General features: G+C 46.3%; 1 protein-coding gene across 3 annotated transcripts in view; it reads left to right on the top strand.

Moving 5' to 3' along the window:
- The window catches only part of RAB10 (RAB10, member RAS oncogene family), a 141,581-nt gene that overhangs the window by 69,196 nt on the left and 47,720 nt on the right, over window positions 1-24,665 (top strand). For all 3 annotated transcript variants that reach the window (XM_082251149.1, XM_082251150.1, XM_082251151.1), the window contains exon 2: window positions 10,726-10,786. In XM_082251149.1, coding sequence (XP_082107275.1) covers window positions 10,726-10,786 — 61 coding nt within the window. The remainder of the gene's footprint in view (window positions 1-10,725; window positions 10,787-24,665) is intronic.

Genomic DNA, 24,665 nt, shown 5'->3' with positions numbered 1-24,665 from the left:
ATATATATATATATATATATACATATACACACACACATATATATATATAGGTGTGAAAGTAGCAGACCACTATACTTGCGCTAATGAAATAATTAACAGGCATATGGCTCCGCTCCTATAACACCTATATATGTGTAAAATACATATGTGTGTGTGTATGTATATATGTGTATGTGTGTATATATATATATATGTGTATATATATATGTGTATATATATATATGTGTATATATATATATATATATATATATATATATATATATATATATATAATATATCCCTATACAGAAGTTCAGATGTTTTGCCTGCCTCCAAAGACCCCAAAAAACGCCCAGGTGTGTTATTGCAGGCTTTTTTTTTGGGGTCTTTGGAGGCAGGCAAAACATCTGAACTTCTGTATAGGGGTGTATATATACACACACATATATGTATTTATACACATATATAGGTGTTATAGGAGCGGAGACCTATGCCTGTTAATTATTTCATTAGCGCAAGCATAGTGTTCTGCTATTTTGACACCTATATATGTGTAGGTGTATATATACATACATGTGTGTGTATATATACCCCTATACAGAAGTTCAGATGTCATGCCTGACTCCAAACATGTCTTCAAAAAAGCCCTATAAACGCCTGCAGCAAAAAGCAGGGTGACCGGCGAGAAGCCATATCCCTGTATAAGTGACCTAAGAGAAACGATCTTTTCTCTATAGCGGTCACTCTGACATGGAAGGGTTTGGTCACCCTGCCATGGCAGTCAGTCAGTTCACCCTACACTACACTATGGTCACCCTGGCACTTAACACTTTCCCTACAGAAACTAGATTTTTGAATCTAACTAAAGTAGAAAATAGCATCCTAACTAAACTAGATATCCCTTCCCTCACACTAATAAATGCTAAATGACACTTTTGAAGGAGAAGTAACAGAACTGCTTCCACATCCCTGTATTACAATGCTAGGAATTTGGCGGGGCTATCTTATATACTGGGGGGCGTATTCACTAATGATTTGCCTCTGGACCCCCTAGTCACTCCAATCACATTCCTAGCATTCTCCTGCTCCCTCAATTGGCTTTTACTAATGGTTCTGGGCCAATCACAGGCTTTTAAAGCCCATTTCCTGTCCCATTGCATTTTGGTCGGTTCTGGTTGCCGAATTCGGCCGAATTTCGAATACACAATGTTCGGGTCGAACCGATGGTCGACCCGAACCATTCGATCATCCCTAGTAATCAGAGCACTCATAGTCCATTAAATCTTCCTCAGACAGCCCATAGTGGAAGAGTTTCCTGGAGCCTGACATTGCACCCCCATGGTCCACTGATTCAGAGTGCAATTACTTTGCAAGCTCATGCATTTATTTTTTTATGAAGGTAAACCTAGCCTTTTCAATACTTCAGCCCCGCTCATGAGTTCCATGACTTGGTGGCCATCTCTGAAGCTTTGCAACCAAAACATCGCAGTGGGATCCTCCTCCTTGGGCATGCGCATGTCACAGCTCCATTCATTCCTGTGATAGTTTGTCCTCATGGCGGCACCTAGCCATCCAGTGGAAAAAGATTTTAAAGTATTGCGCTCATTGAAAAGACTTAGCATTTAGCAGGCTGCACTCGTCTGTCTTGCAGCATTGTTAAATATTGAGTTCCCTTTTATAAATGGTTTTATTTACGATCCATAGCAGCTCCCTTAGTCGATGTGAGTTTGCTGAGTGGAATGTTGTACCTGCGATCTCCTCCTCCCGTGACATCAGTGGAAATGGCCCAGGGGAGGGTGGGTGTAGTCAGTGAGAGTACACCTTATCATATCCTCTGCGTACTTTAATCAGACCACACACCACACCTTTCCTGCTGCAGGTTTTCATATGTTCTCTCTCTCTCTCTCTCTCTCTCTCTCTCTCTCTCCTCGATCGTCTGTGCTCTCCATGATTCATCAGACTACAGCTTGGCATTGGGCCCGTCTGCTGACTGCAGAGTGCCATCAGTTTACATTGCCCTTTCATAGGGGGAAGTATGAGGACTGCTGACCTCTCCTTTAAAATTGCTGCTCCCACCCCCCACATGTATAGTATTGGCACACCATATACACTTTAAAAGTATGACTGTGACCTTTTTATCCTGAATCAGAAGATCTTAACCAGTTCTGGACTAGAAGGATTTGCCCCCTTAATGACCAGGCCATTTTTTGAGATTTGGCATTGCGTTATTTTAACAAATTATCGTGCAGCGCTGTACCAAAATAAAATGTTGTTTTTTTCCCCACAAATAGAGCTTTCTTTTGGTGGTATTTGATCACCTCTGCGACTTTTTTTTTTTTTTTTTTTCGTGCAAGCCGCCAATCCATCCCTGGGGGAGATGCTGGGGAGCAAGCCGCCAATCCATCCCTGGGGAGATGCTGGAGAGCAAGCCTGCCAATCCATCCCTGGAGGGCATTCTGGGGAGCAAGCCTGCCAATCCATCCCTGGAGGGCATGCTGGGGAGCAAGCCTGCCAATCCATCCCTGGAGGGCATGCTGGGGAGCAAGCCTGCCAATCCATCCCTGGGGGAGATGCTGGGGAGCAAGCCTGCCAATCCATCCCTGGGGGAGATGCTGGGGAGCAAGCCCTGCCAATCCATGCCTGGAGGGCATGCTGGGGAGCAAGCCTGCCAATCCATGCCTGGAGGGCATGCTGGGGAGCAAGCCTGCCAATCCATGCCTGGAGGGCATGCTGGGGAGCAAGCCTGCCAATCCATGCCTGGAGGGCATGCTGGGGAGCAAGCCCTGCCAATCCATGCCTGGAGGGCATGCTGGGGAGCAAGCCCTGCCAATCCATGCCTGGAGGGCATGCTGGGGAGCAAGCCCTGCCAATCCATCCCTGGAGGGCATGCTGGGGCGCAAGCCCTGCCAATCCATCCCTGGAGGGCATGCTGGGGAGCAAGCCCTGCCAATCCATCCCTGGAGGGCATGCTGGGGAGCAAGCCCTGCCAATCCATCCCTGGAGGGCATGCTGGGGAGCAAGCCCTGCCAATCCATCCCTGGAGGGCATGCTGGGGAGCAAGCCCTGCCAATCCATCCCTGGAGGGCATGCTGGGGAGCAAGCCTGCCAATCCATCCCTGGAGGAAGGATGGAGTTTTTTTGTGTTGGCACATGCTGTTTAGGAGTGCACTCCTGGGGGGGGGCTTCAGGTTTACTTTGCAAAGAAACCAGGCCTTGTAAAAATGGAAATCAAGGACAGACATTTTTTTATTTTAACTTTCAAATTTTACAGGCAGAAAAGAGACCGAACCTCTAGCAAGTGCAGGCCTTTGCTGCTGTAATTTCTTTTTTAAACAGAGGGTAACTGAACGTTGATCCCTGTGTACCGGTCCGCTTTCACTTTCATAGCAGCCGTCTTTCTGTGTGATCGGTTTATACCCTGCAGTGTCATGTGACTCGGGTGAAGGGTCGGTGTCCCACAACTGCTGAGATAATGAGCACATTGGGCTCTGAATAGCGTTCATATCTGGAAACAATTACAGTCCTGACTTGGAGGCCTCTCCTCCTCTGAGATGGGTCCGGACTCATCCTGCATGATGTCATTGCTGGAAGTATGCACAGACCGCGCCCGTTCATTGTCTTTATCTGTGCCTTTGTCAGCTGCTGCATTGTGACCTGGAGCTATTCATGTCACACAATCTACTTCATTATCCCCACGCTGCTTCGAGGTCTGGTTATAGGCAATTGTTCTGATCTTTATCCGGTTTCTGCAAATCAGTATCTGCAGACTCGCATGTTGTCGCCTGGATTTAACTTGTAGCACTATCATTTTCTACAGACTATACCAATATCTGCAGCAGACCAGTTACATTTATTATTATTAGTACAATGACATCTAAATACAATCACACACATATAATTCTGATATATTTGTGCTATACTGAATCAGTCGCTGCACCAGAGGAGCTTACACTCTAATGTCCTCATCACAGTCGCACACTATATTTGTATTGCTCTGACACAAACCACAGTTCTGTACAGAGAACACAGAGCCAGTGACCTCAATCTCTGTACCAGAGGAGCTTACGCTCTGTCACCACCACAAACACACACCTCTTGTATATTTATATAGCTCTAAAATGCACCACAGTGCTGTACAGATAACACTGAGCCAGTCACATCAGTCTCTGCACCAGAGGAGCTTACACTCTGTCCCCACCACAATCGCACACTATTATATATTTATATAGCTTTAACCTATACCACAGTGCTGTACAGAGAACATGGAGCCAGTCCCATCAGTCTCGGTAGTGGCGACATCTGAGTGTAAGCTCCTCTATTACAGAGACTCATGCGATTGACTCAGTGTTCTCTGTACAGCACTGCGGTATATGGCAGCTTTATAACTAAAGTGTGACTGGTGGGGATGTCTGGAACAGTCACTATTTTTATTATACATTAATATAGCTCTGGCATATACAGCAGGGTTGTGCAGGAAACCTTGAGCCGATCACCTCATTCTCTGTACCAGAGGAGCTTACACTTAGATGCTCAGCCACAGTCGCACTATTATACATTTATATAGCATTGACCTTATTCCACAGCGTTGTACAAAGGACACTGCGCCAGTCACATCAGTCTCTTCACCAGAGAAGCTTACACTCTATCGCCATCACAGTCCCACTGTTTTTATTATACATTAATATAGTTCTAAGATACTGTAGGATTGTGCAGAGAACATTAAGCCAGTTACAGGAGTCTGCTCTAGAAGAGCTAGCATTCTAATGTCCCCAGCACAGTCACACACTGTTATACATTCATTTGGCTGACATATACCGCAGGGTTGTACAAAGCGCACGGAGCCAGTCAGTGTCTGCACTAGAGGAGCTTACACTCTCAATTTCCCACCATAGTCATACACTATTCTGTTTATATAGCACTGATGTATTCTGTAGTGCTGCACAGAGACTACGATGTCAGTCACATCGGTCACCCACAGCCTATTTGTATCATTCTATCACTCAGATATACATTGCAGCAACCATCGAACTGATGTTCCTTTGTCTCCATACAAAAGGACACAATTTAGGGTTTTTTTAATGGGGAAGGAAACCTAAGGGGAACATAGACTCCTTGTAGATTGTGTGAAAGGAATTTGATCTTGGGTCCTAGCGCTGCAAACCCCCAGTGCAGACCACCATGTGATGAGGCTTAAGGCTCGGATACGCTAAGAAAATCGGGCTAACATTTTTCGTCCAAAGATTTTTTGTATAGCGTGCACACAACTTTCGACAGCTGATTTCTGAATTTTCGTACGAAAATTCTCGAAGGCACAAACTCCAACATTTTTCTTGTATGGGAAAAAAAACGAACGATTTTTGTTTAATGTGTACCATTTTCATATGATTTTTGTACACTTAAAATCAGACTGCGCATGATCAGAAGCAAAAAAAAAGCCTTTGTCGTGCGAGAATTTTTCGTACAAATTTTCGTTCGTTTCCGATTTTGCTGTGAAACAAGGAAAATCAGACGATTGTTCGCCCGATTTTCTTAGTGTGTACCCCACTTTAGTGCAGTCCATATTCAGCAGTTTTGGAGAAATGTCTGATCTGTTGGTGTACATTAATAGGTGCAGCTCTGTGACGGATGTAGCGGTGGGGAAACCCTGGGGGCATCTGTTGTGATGGTGGAACTCTTATTGTGTACAGTCAGGCAGGCGTCCGGTGTATATACATTTCTGTTATGTATAATCTTCCCTCAGACACCCGGCACCTCCGGACTGATGGATTGTATACGTGGTGTTCATAAGCTCTGCAGTTTAATGGAGGGTCAGCTCTTTGTGTGTCAGCAGCTTGGGAACCTGAATAGAAGGGTGTGGGGATGTGTAGGTACTAGAAGTCCCAGCAACGTGTCTAGTAATGTCACTACTTTCTAGGCATCAGTGGAGCTCTAGGCAAATTGAAATCCACTCATGTCAATGATTTTACCTCCCAGAAAGATGGAATTCTCTACAGCCGCTCTTGTCATTCACACATCTCTACTACACTGTATGGCCAAGCTCTGGACACACTAATTACAAAAGCTGTCCGCTTATGACATTAAAGCGGTGTTCCAGCCTCCCCCTCCAAAAATTAAGTCAGCAGCTACACATACTGTAGCTGCTGACTTTTAATATTAGGACACTTAACTGTCCTGGAGTCCTGCAATGTTTCCATCGGCTGTCGGGTGCTGCTGCCGCCATTGCCGGTGAGGGAAGCCTTACGGCAAAGCGAGGGAAGGAGGCGGGGCCAAACTTCCGAGGGACAGCGATGCGGCACCGTCTCCCGGAAGTGGGAAACGGGTACCTCTCAAACATAGAATATGTACAAAAATCCTGGCGCTGTGGTGCCGGTGACCAGAATACAGGGATGGAACAATAAGGACGGACAATGCCCAGAGAGATCCACCATCAGTTACATGTCCATGTCCGGGCTGCAGCCTACCCAAACCCAGATCCTAACTGAGAAGAAATAGCAACAAAATCGGGTATACTGGCGCTCCCGGACAAAGTAACAGAAGGACAGAATGGATGCTGCTCAGGATCTTGAAACATTAAAACATATTTATTAAAAATGGGTTTAAAAAATGCTCCTTGACAGACAAAAGCCGGCAGTGTGCCCATGGTACGACAGCCAAATGGAACAGCAGTCGGATGATGTAGCAGTCAAAAAATACCTCAGAGCAAGGGGGACCCAGGAACGGGAGGACAACGACTATCCAACTGTGGGAAATATTGGTTCCCCTGAAATGTTAGCTTGATTTTGCTACTCTAGATAAAACCGGTTTTCAAACCCACATTTACTGGACATTGGACGCTCCTTTACACCCACTTCCCTAGATCACATGCAAAATCGACCTTAAGGCCGTACCCCAAGGCAGCAGCCCAGGCCCCGATAGGGTTCACCACCACCTCCTTTTAAGCGGGCACTAATTTTGGGAAGGTATTGTAACGGAACCCCAACCCACACTGTACTTGTGGTCTTCCGTTAGTATATGGCTTCCTACAGTCTTGAACATGTATACCAGATTTTCCCAGCCGCCCTACATACAAAGCTAGCTAACAACGTAGCTTGCACTGGAATCTCTTGAACAGTCACACAGAATTTATATACAGTATGGAACCCCCTCCTGATCAGATTACCACACACAGGTCAGATGCCTGATTACATTATCATATGCAGATGAAATTGTATACAGAAATAGAATTAACATATCTAAAGAACAACCAACACACAGTATAATATTTCCTCTCAGCAACTAACAGAGGACAATGATTCAATCAACCTGAGCCAGTCAACTAGCAGACTTTCCGTCCTCGAGCTCCTGAAATACAATACACATTACCTCAATACACAAAATCAAACAGGAAGGCTCCATTCACACCTGGGCGTTTTTAGCTCCAAAAATGCACAAAAGAAACGCTTCCAAAACGCCTAACAAGTAAAACCCCATTCATTTAAATGGCCCCTGTTCACATCTGAGCGTTTTGCAAAACGCCTGTAACTGAAAAAAGTACATGAGCTTCTTTTTGGGCTGATTACCAGCGTTTTTGATAGATGCCAATGAAAAACGCCTGAAAAAATCGCGGTAAAAATCGCGGTAAAAAACACTACGCTCAAGTGTGAATGCAGCCGAATAGTCCTCACATTTCTTGAGAGATATTGTTGATAAATATTACTCTCCCATTTGAAGTTATCCAAACCATAAAGTATCTGTCATTCACTCCCAGTGATAGTGAGTACCGTCAGAGAGTTCTTCCTACGCGTCTTCACCTTCTTACAAACAATGACATTTTGTTCTAGGCCAGAAACCAGGAAACGACTTAAAAAAATAAAATAAAATGAGTAAGTCCCCGTTCACATGCAGGCGACGCTACTTCTAGGGGCGACCTCCGAGGTCGCGGTGCGAGCAGCGCGCCGCGACCTCGGAGCGGCCGCCACGGACTTCATAACATTGAAGTCTATGGCGGTCGCCTCCTGGTCGCCCCAAAGAAGCTCCGCACCCTTTTTCTAAGTCGGAGCGACTTGTGTCGCTCCTATTAGAACAGGTCCGCAGCTTCCCTATGGAAGGCGACCTGCGGCGACCAGGTCGCCTCACAGGTCGCCTAAGTGTGAACGGGGGCTTAATGTATACTTTCCTCATCTATTCACTAATGCTAGCAGCAGTAGGATTAAAAATGGTTAAGAGGAACTTTGGTTGTTTGAAACTTTTTAAGTGAAGTTCCGCTTTAATGTTTGATTCAATCCATAGAAACACTGTTCTTTGTTTAGAATAAGATTTTTTTTGGCAGTCTGCATTCTTTTTGGAGATTTGTGGGGGACACAAACCAACCATAAAAAAATGTAAAAAAAAGTTAACAGTGCTTGACAGCTAAAACGGGTTAAAGAACAATCTGCAAACATTATATTAAATACATCTTTGTGATTGTTAAGCATCCCTTACAACACTTTGGTTTTTGAGGATTTTAATTGAGTTTTTTGGTTCAAATTATTAGGGATGCACCGATCCGATATTGGGATTGGATATCGGTGCCGATACTGCCACAATAGCTGGATCGGTAAAATTAACCGATCCACAGGCTGATCCAGTTTTGCTGAGTCCCGGCTCAGCCATCCCTTGGTGTAGTAGTAGTAGTAGTATGGGAGCCGCTACTTCCTGTATAGGTCAGGCTCACAGGCGGAGTGATATCAGATGCACTCCGCCTGTGAATGGAGGAGCCGTACACATGAAGCAGCGGCTTTGCTCTGTACTGCAGCCGCATGCTTTGTGTGTAGTTGCGTATCGGCAGATACACAATGCCAGATATCGGTATCGGGACAAAAAATCGGATCGGTGCACCCCTACAAATTACCCAGCCAAATTGTTCCTCGTAAAGCCTGGTGGCGACAATGTCATCTGTGGGCATCTGAAGCTGCCATCTGTTTTCTTCCTGTATTTTGTATAGCTGGCTACCCAGCATGCACATCCTGATCTTGCGCATGCACTGTAAGCCAAGGATGCCCGATGACTCCTGGCATTGACAACAATGACGATATCCCAGGAGTCTATGGAGGCCTGTACAGAAACATCTACTTTAAAATGTTGCTATAAATGTTTTTATAAAATTATCAAAAAAAAAAAAAACTTAGAAAAATGACAATATCCAAACATTGGATGAGAATGCAGATTAAACTTTAACAAGGGTGAAGATCCGCTTTAATACATGACCATGAGCCTTGCTGATTGGTTCCTGATTATTAGTGTGGGGCCATCCGTCTATGGCCTGTTTTGTACGGGGACTGTGATAGTGTATAAAAGAAGGGGGGAGGGAAATAAAATGGATAATGAGATATTATGGGATCGGCATATTGGGTAAGATGTATAAAAATATATATAAGGTAACAAGTATGTTGATAACATAATATTGGTATTCATCTTGAAAAAGGCCGATACCCAATACTATAATAAGGTAGGACGGGAAAGGGGGAAAACAAACGGGGCTTTGAGTGAGGTGTGTGGAGTCGGTGGTCACAGTAAAATAGTACAGTCATCTAGTAAAAAATATTAAAGATTTAATAATTTGAGTATGTGTCATAGGATAACATACATAATATATACAGGTTTATACAGGGTACATCAAAATTGCATATGTATGATGATACAATCAAAGGGCAATTAAGAACATCCTGAACACAAGATCATAACAAAATTGATGGGATGTACACTGGGAAAAATAGGTCATTAATGGGGAACAGTGTTAAAAAAGGTAACATGTTGGTATTGGTGGGGAGTACATCCATGTTAGGCTCGACGCGTTTCGTGGATAGATTACACTCATCAGGAGCCAATGTACCCCAAATCATCATTGTCAAGGGGGGATCAATATAAGGGGAGCGTTGTGGACAGTGATCCGAAAGGTCAAAGAGGTCTGCTCCGGGAGCTGTAGGGGCCCAACCCGCGGCCAAGGGATAACCACATAGGCATTCCATAATACATAAGGGTGACTGAAGTATTGAAAGATGATATCACAGATTTTAGTCTCCAAAGATTTCTGGATGAATTAATAATTTGAGTTGATCAAGGGAGATTGACAAAGTGATCTGAAAAATCTAGTAGCGGCCACAGGAGGGGCTCCTAGCGTCACGTCCGCGCTCAAAAAAGTGGAGGAAACATTGTCCAGTCCAGGGCCAGATACCGTCCTCCACTGTGATAGTGTGGTGGACAATCTGGTGCTAACTTAAACTGGCTGGGAGGGACATTGACACCATTAGTGACCCTAATACACTGGCCTGTTATAATACTGTACAGTGTACTAATGACAATGGCTTGGAGGGGGTTAACAAGTGTAATGTGTGATGCTTTTACTCGCAGATCTGACTGCTTTTTCTCCCTGAACGGAGTTGATTTCAGGGAGAAGAAACCACTTTCTTTGTACAGAGTTCCTTGTTTGTAAGCAAGGAACTCTGTGCTGTGACTGGCCACAGTCAATCAGCAGGTATAGAGTCAAAATCATTGGTCAAAAACTGCTGACCAATTCGTGCTATGCCCAATCACAGTGAAGGTGAGCATGGAGCGCATGCATGCACGCCTAGAAACAGGCGGTGACCTACAGACCTGTAGCTGCCGCCTGCCCACCCTGCAGTAAATGTACTGTGGGTGGAGGGCTAGTAGTTAAGAAATACCCTGTCCTCTGACACACATTGAACTGTTTTGCTCAATCCGCTGATCCCTTGTTTGTTTCCTTCACAGGAATAGACTTCAAGATCAAAACCGTGGAATTACAAGGAAAGAAGATCAAATTACAGATCTGGTGAGTGGCCGTGTTGGTCTCCTTCCCCATAATACGGCACATAGCCAGGCTTTTTATTGCCATTCTCAGATAAGAACGGTATGAGTCACCCCTCCATCACCAGATTTACATCTGTACTGAAAAAAGAAATCCGCTGGAGAGGAGGTTGCAATAGGGGTGATGCAGACAATTTGTATTATTGACGGGTCTGGTATGATTATCCTCAAATCTGGTGGACTTACCTCTGTATTTTAAAGTGTACCTGTCAGGAAACTGGCAAAAATAAAGCACAAGTCCAGGTAGATGGCAGCATAAGCTGTCAAAATATAGGGATACGTGTCCCTCCAGGACTGACTTTTTAGTTTTGAAATTATATAATTGCTTTGCAAATAGTGACTCTCTGGTGGTCACTGATGGCGTAGCCATAGCTGTGACCCCCCCCCCCCAAGTGATCCCAGGGCTGCCAACCAATAGGTCGCTCCAGCACTTGGCATGGCACGGAACAGGAAGTTCTTTAGGCTCCATTCACACTTGTGCGACTTGTCATGCAACTTTTGACACCAGTTGCATGACCACGTCATTCCCCATGTTTTACAATGATGTACTTTTCAGCGTTTTTTTTATTATTTTTGTGTATTTTTAACTTAAAGCGTAACTCCACTTTCGTGGGGAACAAAAAAAAGCGAATAAAGAAAAAATATAGCGTATACAATTGCGCCACATCATATTGTAATTTAATTTTGGTAAAAATGACCTTTCCTTTTCAATCTGCAGCCGTTGTAATTTTCTGAAAATGCAATGCAATATGGCTACCTGGAGGTGTTGTATACACAGAATGTGTACTGATTACACCCCAGAAACCTAATTTCCTGCTTGTGTGATTGGCTCCCCAATTTTCCCAGAAGTCTGCCTAAGATACAAGTCAGATTTCTGGCATCCCCTGCAATAAAAATGTCATTTTTGGTGAGATACTCCCAATAGGAACACGTCTAAAGGGATGCAGGCCCAGCAGCTTTCCTCATTAGAGCCCTGCAGCTGCCACAGCTGATAGATAATTATGAAACCACTCCCATTAGACCCACTCAGCACAAAACAAACAATGATTTCTTCAGAACAACAAAGTAGGAATCTGCAACAAAGGTTGTTAAAATCCCTGCAATGTACAGAGATCACCCACAGGGGAATGTTTTTTTTTTTTTCCCTCAACAAAAGTGGAGTTGTGCATTAACATCCCTTCCATTGCTTTGTCTTCTCTCTCTCTCTCATATATATATATATATATATATATATATATATATATATATATATATATATATATATATATATATATATATTTCATTAATTTTATATTTCTCTTGTTGCTGCAATGATTTGTGCCCTTCCTGTTGGAGGGTGGCAACATTTCTCCTTGGTCGCACTTTATGTAGGCATGTAGCCTCTCTCCCTTTCTCACTCCCGAGATGGGCTATGGCGGTGGAGTTTGTAGGGTGCATAGAGCAGATCACATGTCCTCAATTAACATGCACTGCACATTCCAAATAAATGTGGGACATTACTAGGAATTGGTAAGACCTAATGTCATAAAAAAAAAGATATCCTGGCCAATCGAATTTAAAGCCGTAGTAAAGTCCACTTTATGATTTTTACCCACAGGTGAGCCTATAATAAGGCTTACCTATAGGTAAAATGAATACCTCCTAAACATGCACAGTTTAGGAGGTATTCACCATAGATGCAGCCGATGACCTTGCAGCTTCATGCTGGAGCTGAGGGCTACCGCGCGCATGCGTGGGAGAGAAGTCATCACGGCTCTGGCCACTCATATAGCCGGAGCCCACAAAGCTGAAATAAACTGGGGGAAGATCGAAGGTATTTGAGAATGTGATGTTTTCCTGCCTGGCGGTTCGGGGGAGGGGAGAAGCTTCGATCACTGACCCCCCCCCCCCCTCTGCTTGCTTAGCTGCATTTCAAGGGATGCCTACAGAGCCTGGGAATGTGACCAAGGCCTGCCCATTTCACAGATTCCCCAAAAAGAACTGGCAGGCGCCTGCAGAGGCCTGGAAGGATGACCGGCCTGCAATTACTTTCCAGAGTCATCATCATATTAAGCCTTTTCCTATAAGGGAGGGTGACACAGGAGTTCTTTCAGCCAGATCTTTAAAGGGAAGTTATTTATTGCACAGCATCCTACAGAATGCAGAGGATTACCATCAGACCCTGCTGGTATAGGAGCTTACAGTCTACTGGTCCCAGCACGTACCACAACCTGCGTGATTGAAGGGTCATCGAAATCCCCTTGAATAGCAAATTTCACCTAGTACATTCAGAAATCTAAACTCTGCTCAACACTTTTCAGTTGTGACTTCAAATCAGACTCGAATTTTTAGGGATGTCCTGCTGGTTTTTATTGTTTTTAGCATTTGAGTGTTGACATTAGAAGTTTAAGCTAGGAATAAAATCAGCGCACCACAGTAAAATGTAATACAAGCAGCTGAACACTCGGGGCCAAAGTATAAAATCCCAGAGAGAATGCATATAAAAAACTGTGCAGCGCTTAGAAAAAAATAAAATGACATCCCTAAAGAACAGTTTCTCCAAAATATGTATAATCAGGTAGAGTCCCAAAGTGATGAGGGGTGTTCAGACCTAAAATCATTCAAGATGTGCTCCAGTGTGCAAATCCTCCACCAGCCACACTTACTACTCACCTCTAGCTAAGACCCCTGAGTTAGCAGTCGGGTCAAATCAAGCATTTCCTGAAGGAGGAGAAGGGTGTGCTACTGACAGGGACGCTCCTAAACACGGTAACTGAACTCCTCAATTGTTCCACCAGGATTACCACCAGAATTTGACGGTATTTTGCCCCATCCATTTTCCCTTCTATCCTGACCGCTGCTCCAGTTTCTGCTGCAGAGAAACACCCCCTAGAATATATTACCACCTCCATTACTTTATTATAGGAATGGTGTTATTTGGATGGTGAGCTATATTGGATTTCCTCCAGACTTGTCGTTTGGTGTTGAGGCCAAATAATTAAATTTTAGTCTCGTGACCATAATGCCTTTTTTCCATGTGGCTTCAGAATCTTTAAGGTGCCTTTTTGCAACGCTCAGTTGGGAGGGTGGGGGGGGGGGGGGCTTATTTCTTGCAGCCTACCCATATAAGCCACGTTTGTGGAGAATTAGTGAGATCACATGCACAAAATTACCACTCTGTCAGGCCTCTTGACTAGTTTACTCCTGGATTTTATATCCAGTTTGGAGTGACATCCTGATTCAGGAAAGGTCTTTGTTGTACCAAATACCTCCCACTTCCTAATAGACTTTGATCCACTTTTAGGCATTAATAAAGCGTTTAAAAATATTTGTATCCATCTCCTGACTTTTTTCTCTCCACGACTTCATCCCAGAGATCCCAGTGACCTTGCTTTTCTGCCCATAGTTGGTTTGCTTCAGTTACAATACCAAAGACTGAAATGCTCCAGGGAAGCTCTTTTCATGCTGAACTAATCAAAATGACCACAACTTTTCACCGCTTAAAATCAAATGGCTGTGTGCCATTGAGAAGGTGATTAGTTACACCTGATTGATCAACAAAATGTGATTTTTTTATTTTTTTTTGAGGGGGGGTGATTCTTTTTTTATACCTACTGTAAATTTTCTGTACTCATTTTCCAGCAGTACCCAGTTACCCAGTGTTGTAACCTCAGCTGTGCAGAAGTGGAATCATCAGGTATTTAAAGTATGGATCGACCGATATTGTTTTTTTTTTATGCCGATACCGATATTTTGGTCAAAAAATTATTTTTTTTCTTCTGGAGGGATCTGGGGGTCTAAAAGACCCCAAACCCCTCCTCGGCACTGAAAAGCATTAAAAACGCCAAGCTTGGCTATTTTGAATGCTGTCAGTTTTTTTTAATTCGGCGCTGAGTACCCGGAAGTGATGTCATGACATCACTTCTGGGTTTTTTACATGGAGACTGACGCATGCGCACTTGCGGCAGGGATACCGGCTTTCACAGGAACATATCTGCTACTCTGGGCCTTCTCTTCGGCGGTGGGGGCAGGGTGCCTGGGTCTCCCGGTGGGGTGCCGTGGGAGGGGCGTCCCCTCCCGCTCCTTGTAATGACAGCCAAGCGGCTTCTCAGCCGCATCGGTTGTCATTACAAGTCATCCGATCTTCGGCTATGGACGCCAGTACCTGGGTGATGCCTCTAGCTGCAGGCATCGCTCCGGTACAAGCACTTTCCCTAAATATCGGCAATATCGGTAACCTCCAGGCCGATTCCGATATATCGGGGAAAGTGCATATCTGCCCCTAATATATCGGTGTTGCCGATAATCGGTCAATCTCTAATTTAAAGTGCGCCTGTGCCCAGACTAGTAACGTCTACATTTTACTGAGCAATAAGGGCTTGTTCAGAGTGGATTGCTCTTCAGAGAACATTTGACAGGTGTTGAAGAGGCATTGTATCACCTGCTTTAACCCCTTGAACCCCACACTAGCATGCAACAAGCGTCACATGTCTGCATAAAGTTGCAGAGCGGTCTTATTCACTTAAATGCATCATGTTCAGCAGGCGGTTGTGCTTGCCAAAAGTTCCAGGGGGTATAGTTCCTGCTTCAGCTGTATGTGTACAGCCACTGCCTCTGCAGCTAAAAGCTGTAGTGGTTGAAAGGCGGTTAAAGCTTGGATCAACCACATGGATTTACCACCCTCCAACTGCTAGTGTGAACAAACTCAAAAGGTTTTAAAACAAGTACTCGCTGCCCTCTGTAAGGCCAGTTTCACATGGGCCGCAGCGTGTGAACAGCAAGCGTTTTTTTGAGTTTTTAGCAAGCTTTGAAGCTTTTAAAGTACCATTATTCTCCGGTTTGAAAATGTTGAACACAGATCCTAATGGGAGTGCTGATTGCCACTTTAAACGAGCTGCTAGCAGGCTTCAGCACTTCTTGAAGTTTAAAAAAGCTGATCACAGGCTTCAGCAAGCTTTTAATAAAGTGGCAATCGGTGAAAACGTGCCATGAGGAAGGCTGTTACAGCTGTAACACCTTAGCAGATTACCAGTGGGTTTTACATGTAGCCAGTAAAGCATCTTCATTTTACGGATTAAAGTGCCAGCTCAACTGTATCTTGGATTACTGTGAAAGTCATGAAAGATAATTGCCCTGTCTGCGTTCACGGTCACTAACGGGCTCCTGCTCATAACGGGCTCCTGCTCATAACGGGCTCCTGCTCATAACGGGCTCCTGCTCATAACGGGCTCCTGCTCATAACGGGCTCCTGCTCATAACGGGCTCCTGCTCATAACGGGCTCCTGCTCATAACGGGCTCCTGCTCATAACGGGCTCCTGCTCATAACGGGCTCCTGCTCATAACGGGCTCCTGCTCATAACGGGCTCCTGCTCATAACGGGCTCCTGCTCATAACGGGCTCCTGCTCATAACGGGCTCCTGCTCATAACGGGCTCCTGCTCATAACGGGCTCCTGCTCATAACGGGCTCCTGCTCATAACGGGCTCCTGCTCATAACGGGCTCCTGCTCATAACGGGCTCCTGCTCATAACGGGCTCCTGCTCATAACGGGCTCCTGCTCATAACGGGCTCCTGCTCATAACGGGCTCCTGCTCATAACGGGCTCCTGCTCATAACGGGCTCCTGCTCATAACGGGCTCCTGCTCATAACACAAAACGCATATGAGGCTTTGAAGGTGAGTCTGTAAAGCCGCTGCGTGTCCATTAACATAGACCGCCTACAATGCAGCTCCAGCCTCATTCCTGGTATATGGGCTTCTGCAACCCATGTGAATGAAGCCTTTACATTTTGGTTTAGCTTCCAGTACTTGCTGAAGACTAAATGGCTGCCAATGATTTTGCTTTCATAGAAGATCAGCGGAATGGATCGGAGATCTCAGAGCCTCTGTTGTGAATACTTTGTAAAGGCTGATTCTGCAAACATGCCACTGACTTCTATAGGATTGCTCAGTCCCAGTTCTGATCAGGAGATAGGACATGCTCCCAATCATGTGATCGCTGTGAGAGCCAATCCTAGTGATTAAGTGATTGGGCGCTGCTCCGTTTCCTTGACTTAAGGCCTACATAACAGGCTGCCAGGAGTCTGTGTGGGTTAACATTTAGAAGCCCTGTTAGCTTACATGAATTGTGGGCGTTTAGACCATCGTAGCCTGGCATTTTTATGCACACAGAAGGCACAGGTGCTGCATCCTTCCCCGCTGTCAGCAACCTGTCCATCTAGGATGAGATGAACTACGCTGTATTTAGACGCTCTACCAAATGCTGCTTTCGTTCAGGCCCTGTCCAATCAGGAACGTATGCCCAAAACGGAGTACCACATTATTTGCTGTTGCAGGTATATTCTTGGATTTAAACTGGTTTTTCCATATTAAAGATGAGCGTGGCTGTCCTCCCACCTCATCTCTAGCCAAACTCCAAACTTGCACCCTTTATTCCAGTAAGCTGCAGGTGGGGTCAATCCCTCCCTGCAGCCCACCTTTTTAGTTTACGCGATCTGCGATGCAGGAAAAAAATACAAGTTTAGAGAGGAGTTTGGGGAATAGTCAAGCTCCTCTGTAGTCTGTATGATGGGAGTGTTAGGCCGGCCATAGCTGTAGTAAATTTCTTTCCTGCAACAGTGGGGGGAGGCTGGCTGGGAGAACAGTGATTGCTAGCGGCTATAATATCTACTAGCAATAATTGCATGTAAAATCCAGCAGGCTGGTTGTACCTAAGCTGATAAATCCATCACCCTGGACATTCATGGTTCAAATCTGGGCTGGATCCTACTGAAGCGTTCAAGATTCGAGCCGTCTATGCCCAGCTTTGAGCATCTAGACCAGGTGTCTCCAAACTTTTCAGTATGAGGGCCAAAATGGCAGACTGGGAAAAAAGTTTTTATAAATGAATTAAATTTAAATTCATGATTAATTCCCTCCTTACATCCCAGAGTGCCCTGCTGAGAGATGCTGGCTGGATAGTGATTGGTTGAGTGCCCACCAGAGAATTTTGGCTTAAGTGGGTTTGTATAGGAGTAGTATCGCATCAAGCAGTGCTTTCCCTCCTGAGAGGATGGGTCAGGGAGCTTCTAATGAAGGAGTATTGTCTTGCTTGTATGAAAGGCAGTATAGGTGATAGAGCTGCACAGAAGTTCAATTACATAGAATTGTAAAGTCTTCATCTTTTTTTTTGCTGAAAGGGGCTGGTTGAGTGCCCAGCAGCCCCCCCCCCCCCCCCTCCTTACATTTAGAAGTGCCCAGCAGAATATTCCTGTGGAGTCCCCACTTTTACATTCGGAGAAGTGCCCCTGCTTATCTCGGGAGAAGTCTCCCTGGGCGGCGCCCCCCTTGTATTGAGAAGGTCCTGCTGGGAGTGCTCCCGCTTACATGGGGAGCAGTCCCCTAGGGCAGTGGTCCTCAACCCTGGCCTACTGGGCCCACTAACAGGCCAGGTTTGCAAGATAACTGAAATACATCCCAGGTGATATAATTTGCTGCTCAGTGATTGCAGTATTCTAGTCTCCATCTCCCTAAGGTAATACTTAAAACCTGGCCTGTTAGTGGGCCCTGTAGGCCAGGGTTGAGGACCACTGCCCTAGGGTAATGTGCCCCCTGCTTACATGGGGAGCAGTGCCCCCCGCTTACATGGGGAGTAGCCCCCCCCCCCCCCCATCCAGGTTATGTGCCCCTCTGCCTAGATGGGGAGCAGTGCCCCTCGCTTACATGGGGAGCAGTCCCCCCCCCCCCCCCAACCAGGGTTATGTGCCCCTCGCTTACATGGGGAGCAGTCTCCCCCCCCCCGGGATTATATGCCCTCCCGCTTACATGGGGAGCACGTACCCACCCACCCCCCTGTGCTTACATGGGGAGCAGTCCGCCCCCCACACCCCGGTGTAATGTGACCCCCCCCCCCCCCGCCTTACATCCATTAACCCATCTCTCCAAAAGAGCTTATCCCGCCTCAACCTAACTGAACTTTTCATTCTTCATCAGCTCATTCTCCAGTTACCTTTTTTGTATCACTTTGCCCCAATTAGATTGTAAGCTCTCACAAGCAGGGCCCTCCTAACCCTCTTGTATTGAAATGGTACTGTCTCCACTTATGTTATAAAGCACTGTTGATACTAATGGCGCTTTTCCACTGCATAGAACCGTACCGGCTCGGCACGCTTTTGTGCTTTTCCACTGCGGTACCGCATGGTATAGGGTCGGAACAGTTCGGTACGGTATAGGTTTGCTTTTCCACTGCATGGAACCGAACGGTACGGTACGGCTCTGAAAAAACAGTACCTACTCGATTGTGGTTCCAACAGGTACCAAACTGGTACCATATCCCACAATCCTTTGCATGCAGTCACTACTAGCCACTGATTGGTCAGAGAATCCCACCCACCCCGTTGTTATTTCACCCACCCCGTTGTTATCCCACCCACTTAACTTTAGTACTACTTTAGTGGAAAAGCAAACCTATACCGTACCGAACCGTTCCGACACTATACCATGCGGTACTGCAGTGGAAAAGCAAACCGGGCCAAGTAGAGCCGAGCCGGTACTTGCAGTGGAAAAGTGCCATATGTAAACCCTGTATAATAAAATCCAGAAGTGCCTGGCTGGTTGTGGATGTACTAGTCTCACTTAACGATTCAGACTAGCGCATCCACTGCCAGCCAGGTGGGGTTGCCGCAGACCAGAAAAAGAAAAAACTGCCAGCGAAGACACTACTTTTTTTTTTTTTTCCCCCCCCCACATTTTTTGGGACTATTTTAACTAAAGTGGGTTTGAAGGTGTAGTGCCAGATCAAGCAGTGCTTTTCCTCCTGAGAGGATGGGTCAGGGAGCCTCTAATGGAGGCATATTGTCTTGCTTGTATAAATGCAGTGTTAGGTGATAGATCTGCATAGAAGTCCAGATTACCCACCAGTCCCCGGAATAGAAGTTCAATAACAGACTTGTAGGGTCTTCATCTTTTCCTGTTAAAAGATGCTGGATGGTGGCTGGTCATGGTGGCCCACGCCTCTAGTTGTGCTGCGGTCCTGTTTTGTCTTCTCCTGTCCCCTCATCTCAGCTGCTGGACTCCCTGTTCTTAGAATTGTGCAGCTGCAGCTTCCTGAATGGTCTTACTAAGCTGTGCCATGCACCTGCCTTGTGCTTGGCATTCCTCCTCTGCATTGGAAACATTCAGGCTGATGCTTGTACCATCTCTACACGCCTTACAGTTCCATTAATGGAACGTGGACAGGAAGAGGTGTCTAGTGCTTGCTAAAGAGGGTTAATGATAAGCCCACACTCTTTAATCTCCATCTCTGCTCCATGGCAGGGTGGAAGGCTTTCCAGAAATGGAAAGAAAATTATGTTGAACAGTCTGGAAACCTGTATTGATTTTTGTTTTTTATCCTGCTTGCCATTGTCGGCTTTGGCAAATTTTAAAAAGGAACTTTAGCCAGAAAATGAAGTCCTGGTAGATCACTTCAGGCTGGCCCCTTTTACAGGTAAAGCTATGTAAAACATGAAAAATAAGTTTCTACACTGTCTCCCCTTGCTAATCTGCTGACAGCCTTAAAGCGGAGTTCCACCCAAAAGTGGAACTTCCGCTTTAAATAGTCCTAACCCCCTGACATGCCACATTCGGCATGTCATTTTTTTTTGGGGGGGGGGGGAGCGGGTACCTAGTTTTGACAGGTACCCGTTCCCACTTCCGCTCGGAGCGCCGTGGCGCCCCTGAGCGGAAGTTCTCCTCTCTCCCTCCCTGCAATCTTCTGGGACATGTCAGAGGTCCCAGAAGATTGCCGGCCAATCACGGCGCATAGCGCAACTCGCGCATGTGCAATGCGTACCTGGCTGTGAAGCCGCAAACTGTCAAAGCCGGGTGCCCACATCAGTGATGCCGGCGTCGCAGAGAGGGAGAAGACGGCGCATCACTGGACCGTGGGACAGGGGAGTGTGCGGTTAGGCTGGAACTCTGCTTTAAGGCTGGCTATAAATGTTCAACCAACTTGTACAATTTTACTTTAGATTTACCAAAAAATATATAATGAGGTCAAAACTAAACTTTTTAATTTCTGTCCAATTAGGCAGGCCCTTAAACATGTATGGCCAACCTAAGATTTACTTCTGCTCAGGGGCTCTCTGAGCTTCAGCAAAATGGCAGCCTCAAGCAAGAAGAAGCCATAACAATGCTGGATGCGATTTACAGCGCGCACACATTTTGGTGGCATAATTTATTAATGTGGAATGTATATTCCTTGCTAAAGAATATTATATTTTACCAAGCAGAACTTCACCTAGGAAAAGTTCAATTTTTCCTTTTCCACTTTTTTGGATGTTTTTTTTTTTTTTTTTTATCTAAACTAGGTACCTGCTCTTCCGCTTGGATCCCCTAGGCCTGTGGTCCTCCACTCCGGTCCTCGGGCCCACTAACAGGCCAGGTTTGCAAGATAAATTACATCACAGGTGATCTCATTTGCTGCTCAGTGATTGCAGTATTCTAGTCTGCATCTCCCCAAGGTAATACTCAAAATCTGGCCTGTTAGTGCGCCCGAGGACCGGAGTTGAGGACCACTGCCCTAGGCCGGTGATGGCGAACCTTGGCACCCCAGATGTTTTGGAACTGCATTTCCCATGATGCTCAACGACACTGCAGAGTGCATGAGCATCATGGGAAATGTAGTTGCAAAACATCTGGGGTGCCAAGGTTCGCCATCACTGCCCCAGGCGATCCAAGAGGAAGCTGGCCCAACCTTCCCCCGCCCGCAACCTCCTGGGCATGTCACAGGTCCCAGAAGGCTGCGGGTCCAGCTGATTAGTGAGAAGCCAGCTGCATTGAGGAAGCACAGTGGGAAGCCGGCTGTGAAGCACCAGAAAGTCATAGCTGGCTTCCCACATACCATATGGCGGCCAAATTCCGCAGAAGAACCAGCACGGGTGAGGACAGCGCTGGATCCCTGGACTGCTAAGTGTATGTTTAATAAAAGTTGGCAGCTACAGTATTTTGTTTTAGGTTTAGGCCATTTATACCGCATGAAACTTGGCCGAAAAAACTCCCAGAGATGGCGTTTCTGTCCTGCTTTGTTGCTAGGATGTTGGTAGGGCACTCCCAGCCAATGCAATCCCCCTCGCATGTGCAACACACTCCTGTTGCAGAAGATCTGTGTTGAGATGGTGGACCACACTTATGCGGGGATTTAAGAGCCTACTTATGCGATGGTGTGGGTGATCAGTAATAGCTGGAAGTCTCTTAGAAATGTCCTAGCAGCAAGGCAGGATGGGGTGATGCCATCTCTGGGAGGTTTCGGGTGGTACTTGGCCTAAACCTTATAAGCAAGGGCATCATCAATCTCTGGTCATAGTTGCACCGGTTATCTACAGGCGCCCCTTACCTGCCTAGGCAGATTGTTGGTAAAGGCGAACTAATGTTTTAAAGTAGAGCAGGCACAAACTATTCTGGTCATTAGCAGCGTTCTACGTTTTTAATAGATTCCTGGGTATGGAGGTTTTTTCTTGGAAGCTTCCCATGACCTGAGGCTGGCAGGTATCCGATCTCCGGAGACTGCACAGCACAAATATTTAAGAGTTTGGTGTGTTCAGGGAGTAGTCGGCAGGGCTGGTGTTTGACTAGCAACACACTCTGTTGTCACAACCGGAGCTCCTTCCACCGACCTCTATCCAGGTGACTCCTGGGAATGGCTCGTGGGTATCTAATACCTTTGGAAGGGATTCTGATCTTATATGGGAAGGAATTCATGATTTGTCCTTAGAGATAACCATATCAATAAATAGGCTTGTGCTAAAAGGAAAACTCCCATTTTCTGGTTAGTCAGCAATTCTATGAATATTTCCTGAGCTGGAGGATTGTAATTGTGAGGGTGTATCTGTTATCTACAGGTTTGATTGCATCCCTCCACATGGAGGGGAATTTATCAAGACTGGAGCAGCTGTGCACGAGGACCAATCAGCTTCTGTCTTTCCTGTCCTAAGCTTAACTGAACAAGCTGAAGATGGAAGCTAATTGGTTGCCTGCACAACTGCTCCAGTTTTGATAAATTCCCACTGTATGGTTTCCTTTGGTTGTGTGCCTCAGTGATCTCTTCTGTCCAATTGTGAAGGTGCTGCATGCATCTTGATTGTATGTATGTCTCATTTTTCTTTCTATTAAAATAACTAACCTGTTATACTTGCCTCCTCTGTGTAATAGTTTTGCACAGAGCAGCCCTGATCCTCCTTTTCTCGGATCCCTGGCTGGAGCTCCTGGCCTCTCCCTCCTGTTGAGTGCTTCACATAGCAAGCAGCTTGCTATGGGGGCACAAGAGCTTCATTCAGACATGAAGCCACGGTTCGGCCATGCCCCCTCTTTCCTGATTGGCTAACTGAGTTTGACAGCAGAGGGGGAAAATGGCACCGCTGCTGTCTCAGCCAATATGGAGAGAGAGTCTTAGATCTTTGGGGGACTCATGGACATCGCTGGATAGAGGCTCAGGTGAGTAATAGGGGGGGCTAAGGGGAGCTGCTGCACACAGAAGGCTTTTCTCTTTCGTCCTCCGACAGTCGCCGCCTCTTCATATTCGTCACATATGGGGTATTAGACTTTGCTCCGAAGGAGTAGCTAGGCAACAGAATATGTTGACAATAAAGCTTTAACATATCCCACCCTCAAGGGGTGGTCCCCTCAGTCAATACCCTCCTACTTCCTGCAACCATATCTCAGTTTTAATGTCTAGCTTGTCAGGAGTGGCTGGCTCTCTCTGTGCTGGGACTTTCTGTCCCAGACTCTTTCTTCTTTTTAATATTTTGTTTGAGTTTTTCTCTCTACCTTTTATTTAGCTGTTATTTTGTCAGCGTTAGTTCTTCGGACGAAGAGGATCATGCGGACTGGGTCTCGGGCTGATCCCCCTGGTCGCAGGTCGTGGGTCAGTGGCTTCCCAGTCTGCCATCGAGCGTTCAGCCAGGTAACGCTCCTGGCACAGTGAACGATCCATCCCTGTTCGGTGCAGGGATGATTGGTGAGGTGGCTACCTCACTGGACGCTGTGCGGTTTCTTAACCCCCATTTTGTGCGTCTTGAATTGCGACTCTCCCTGCCTCATGTGCAGCGGCTTGTTCGCCTGTGCGGGTCCCCCACGCCATGTGAGGTAAGTGTATCTATGTGGGGACCTGTCTGTCTGGGGGGGGTGTCAGTCTGGGACTGTGTAACCTGCCTCTATTCACACTGCTTGTCTCCCTATCTCTCGGCTGCATGCTGTGGGCTGCAAGGGGGGGGGGGAGCTGTATGACACTGTGTGTGTCAGACTGGTCAGTGTGAGAAGCTGTGTGCTGTGGGGCATGTTTTTTTGGCATGTTTGGGCATATACAGCGATCGCTGCGGCGATCTGACATGTATTCTGATATTGGCATGTAATGTGTGTTTTAATGCACTGTGGAGCGGCGGTTTCGGCGCCAAACGACGCCATTTTGCCTACACCCGCTCCGGCCGCATGGTTTACATGCATGGCGGCCATTTTCTTGTAGCCTCCATAGGCTTACATAGAAGCGCCCTGGCAGCATCACTTCCTCTTTCCAGGAACACCGATCGAGGCAGCAGCAGCGGCGAGGGTCTCCTCAGGTTTTATCCTTCTGTTCTTGCTATCCATTGCCTGTGTTCAGTTTGCATATTCCCTGTGGGGGTCTCATTGTGCTTGAGTGCGGTGCGGTGGGCTGCGCTTGCCGCGCTTGCTTAAAAGGGGCAGTTAACCCTTGGTTGTCTGGCATTACAGGGGCAATGGATTCTCAGGAGGGCAAATTTCCTACAGTATTGGTGGAAAGCCAGGGGACCGCTGTTTCCCCCCCCAGGCGGGGATTTAGCCACTATTGTGGCTGGCCTTGCTGCTCAGGTGCAAATGCTGGTGGCTGCTCAATCT

This window comes from Pelophylax lessonae (assembly GCF_965119305.1).
Source record: "Pelophylax lessonae genome assembly, chromosome: 3".
NCBI classification, from domain to species: Eukaryota; Metazoa; Chordata; class Amphibia; order Anura; family Ranidae; genus Pelophylax; species Pelophylax lessonae.
The sequence above is the reverse complement of the archived record's forward strand: the minus strand, read 5'-3'. Positions and strand labels throughout refer to the sequence as shown.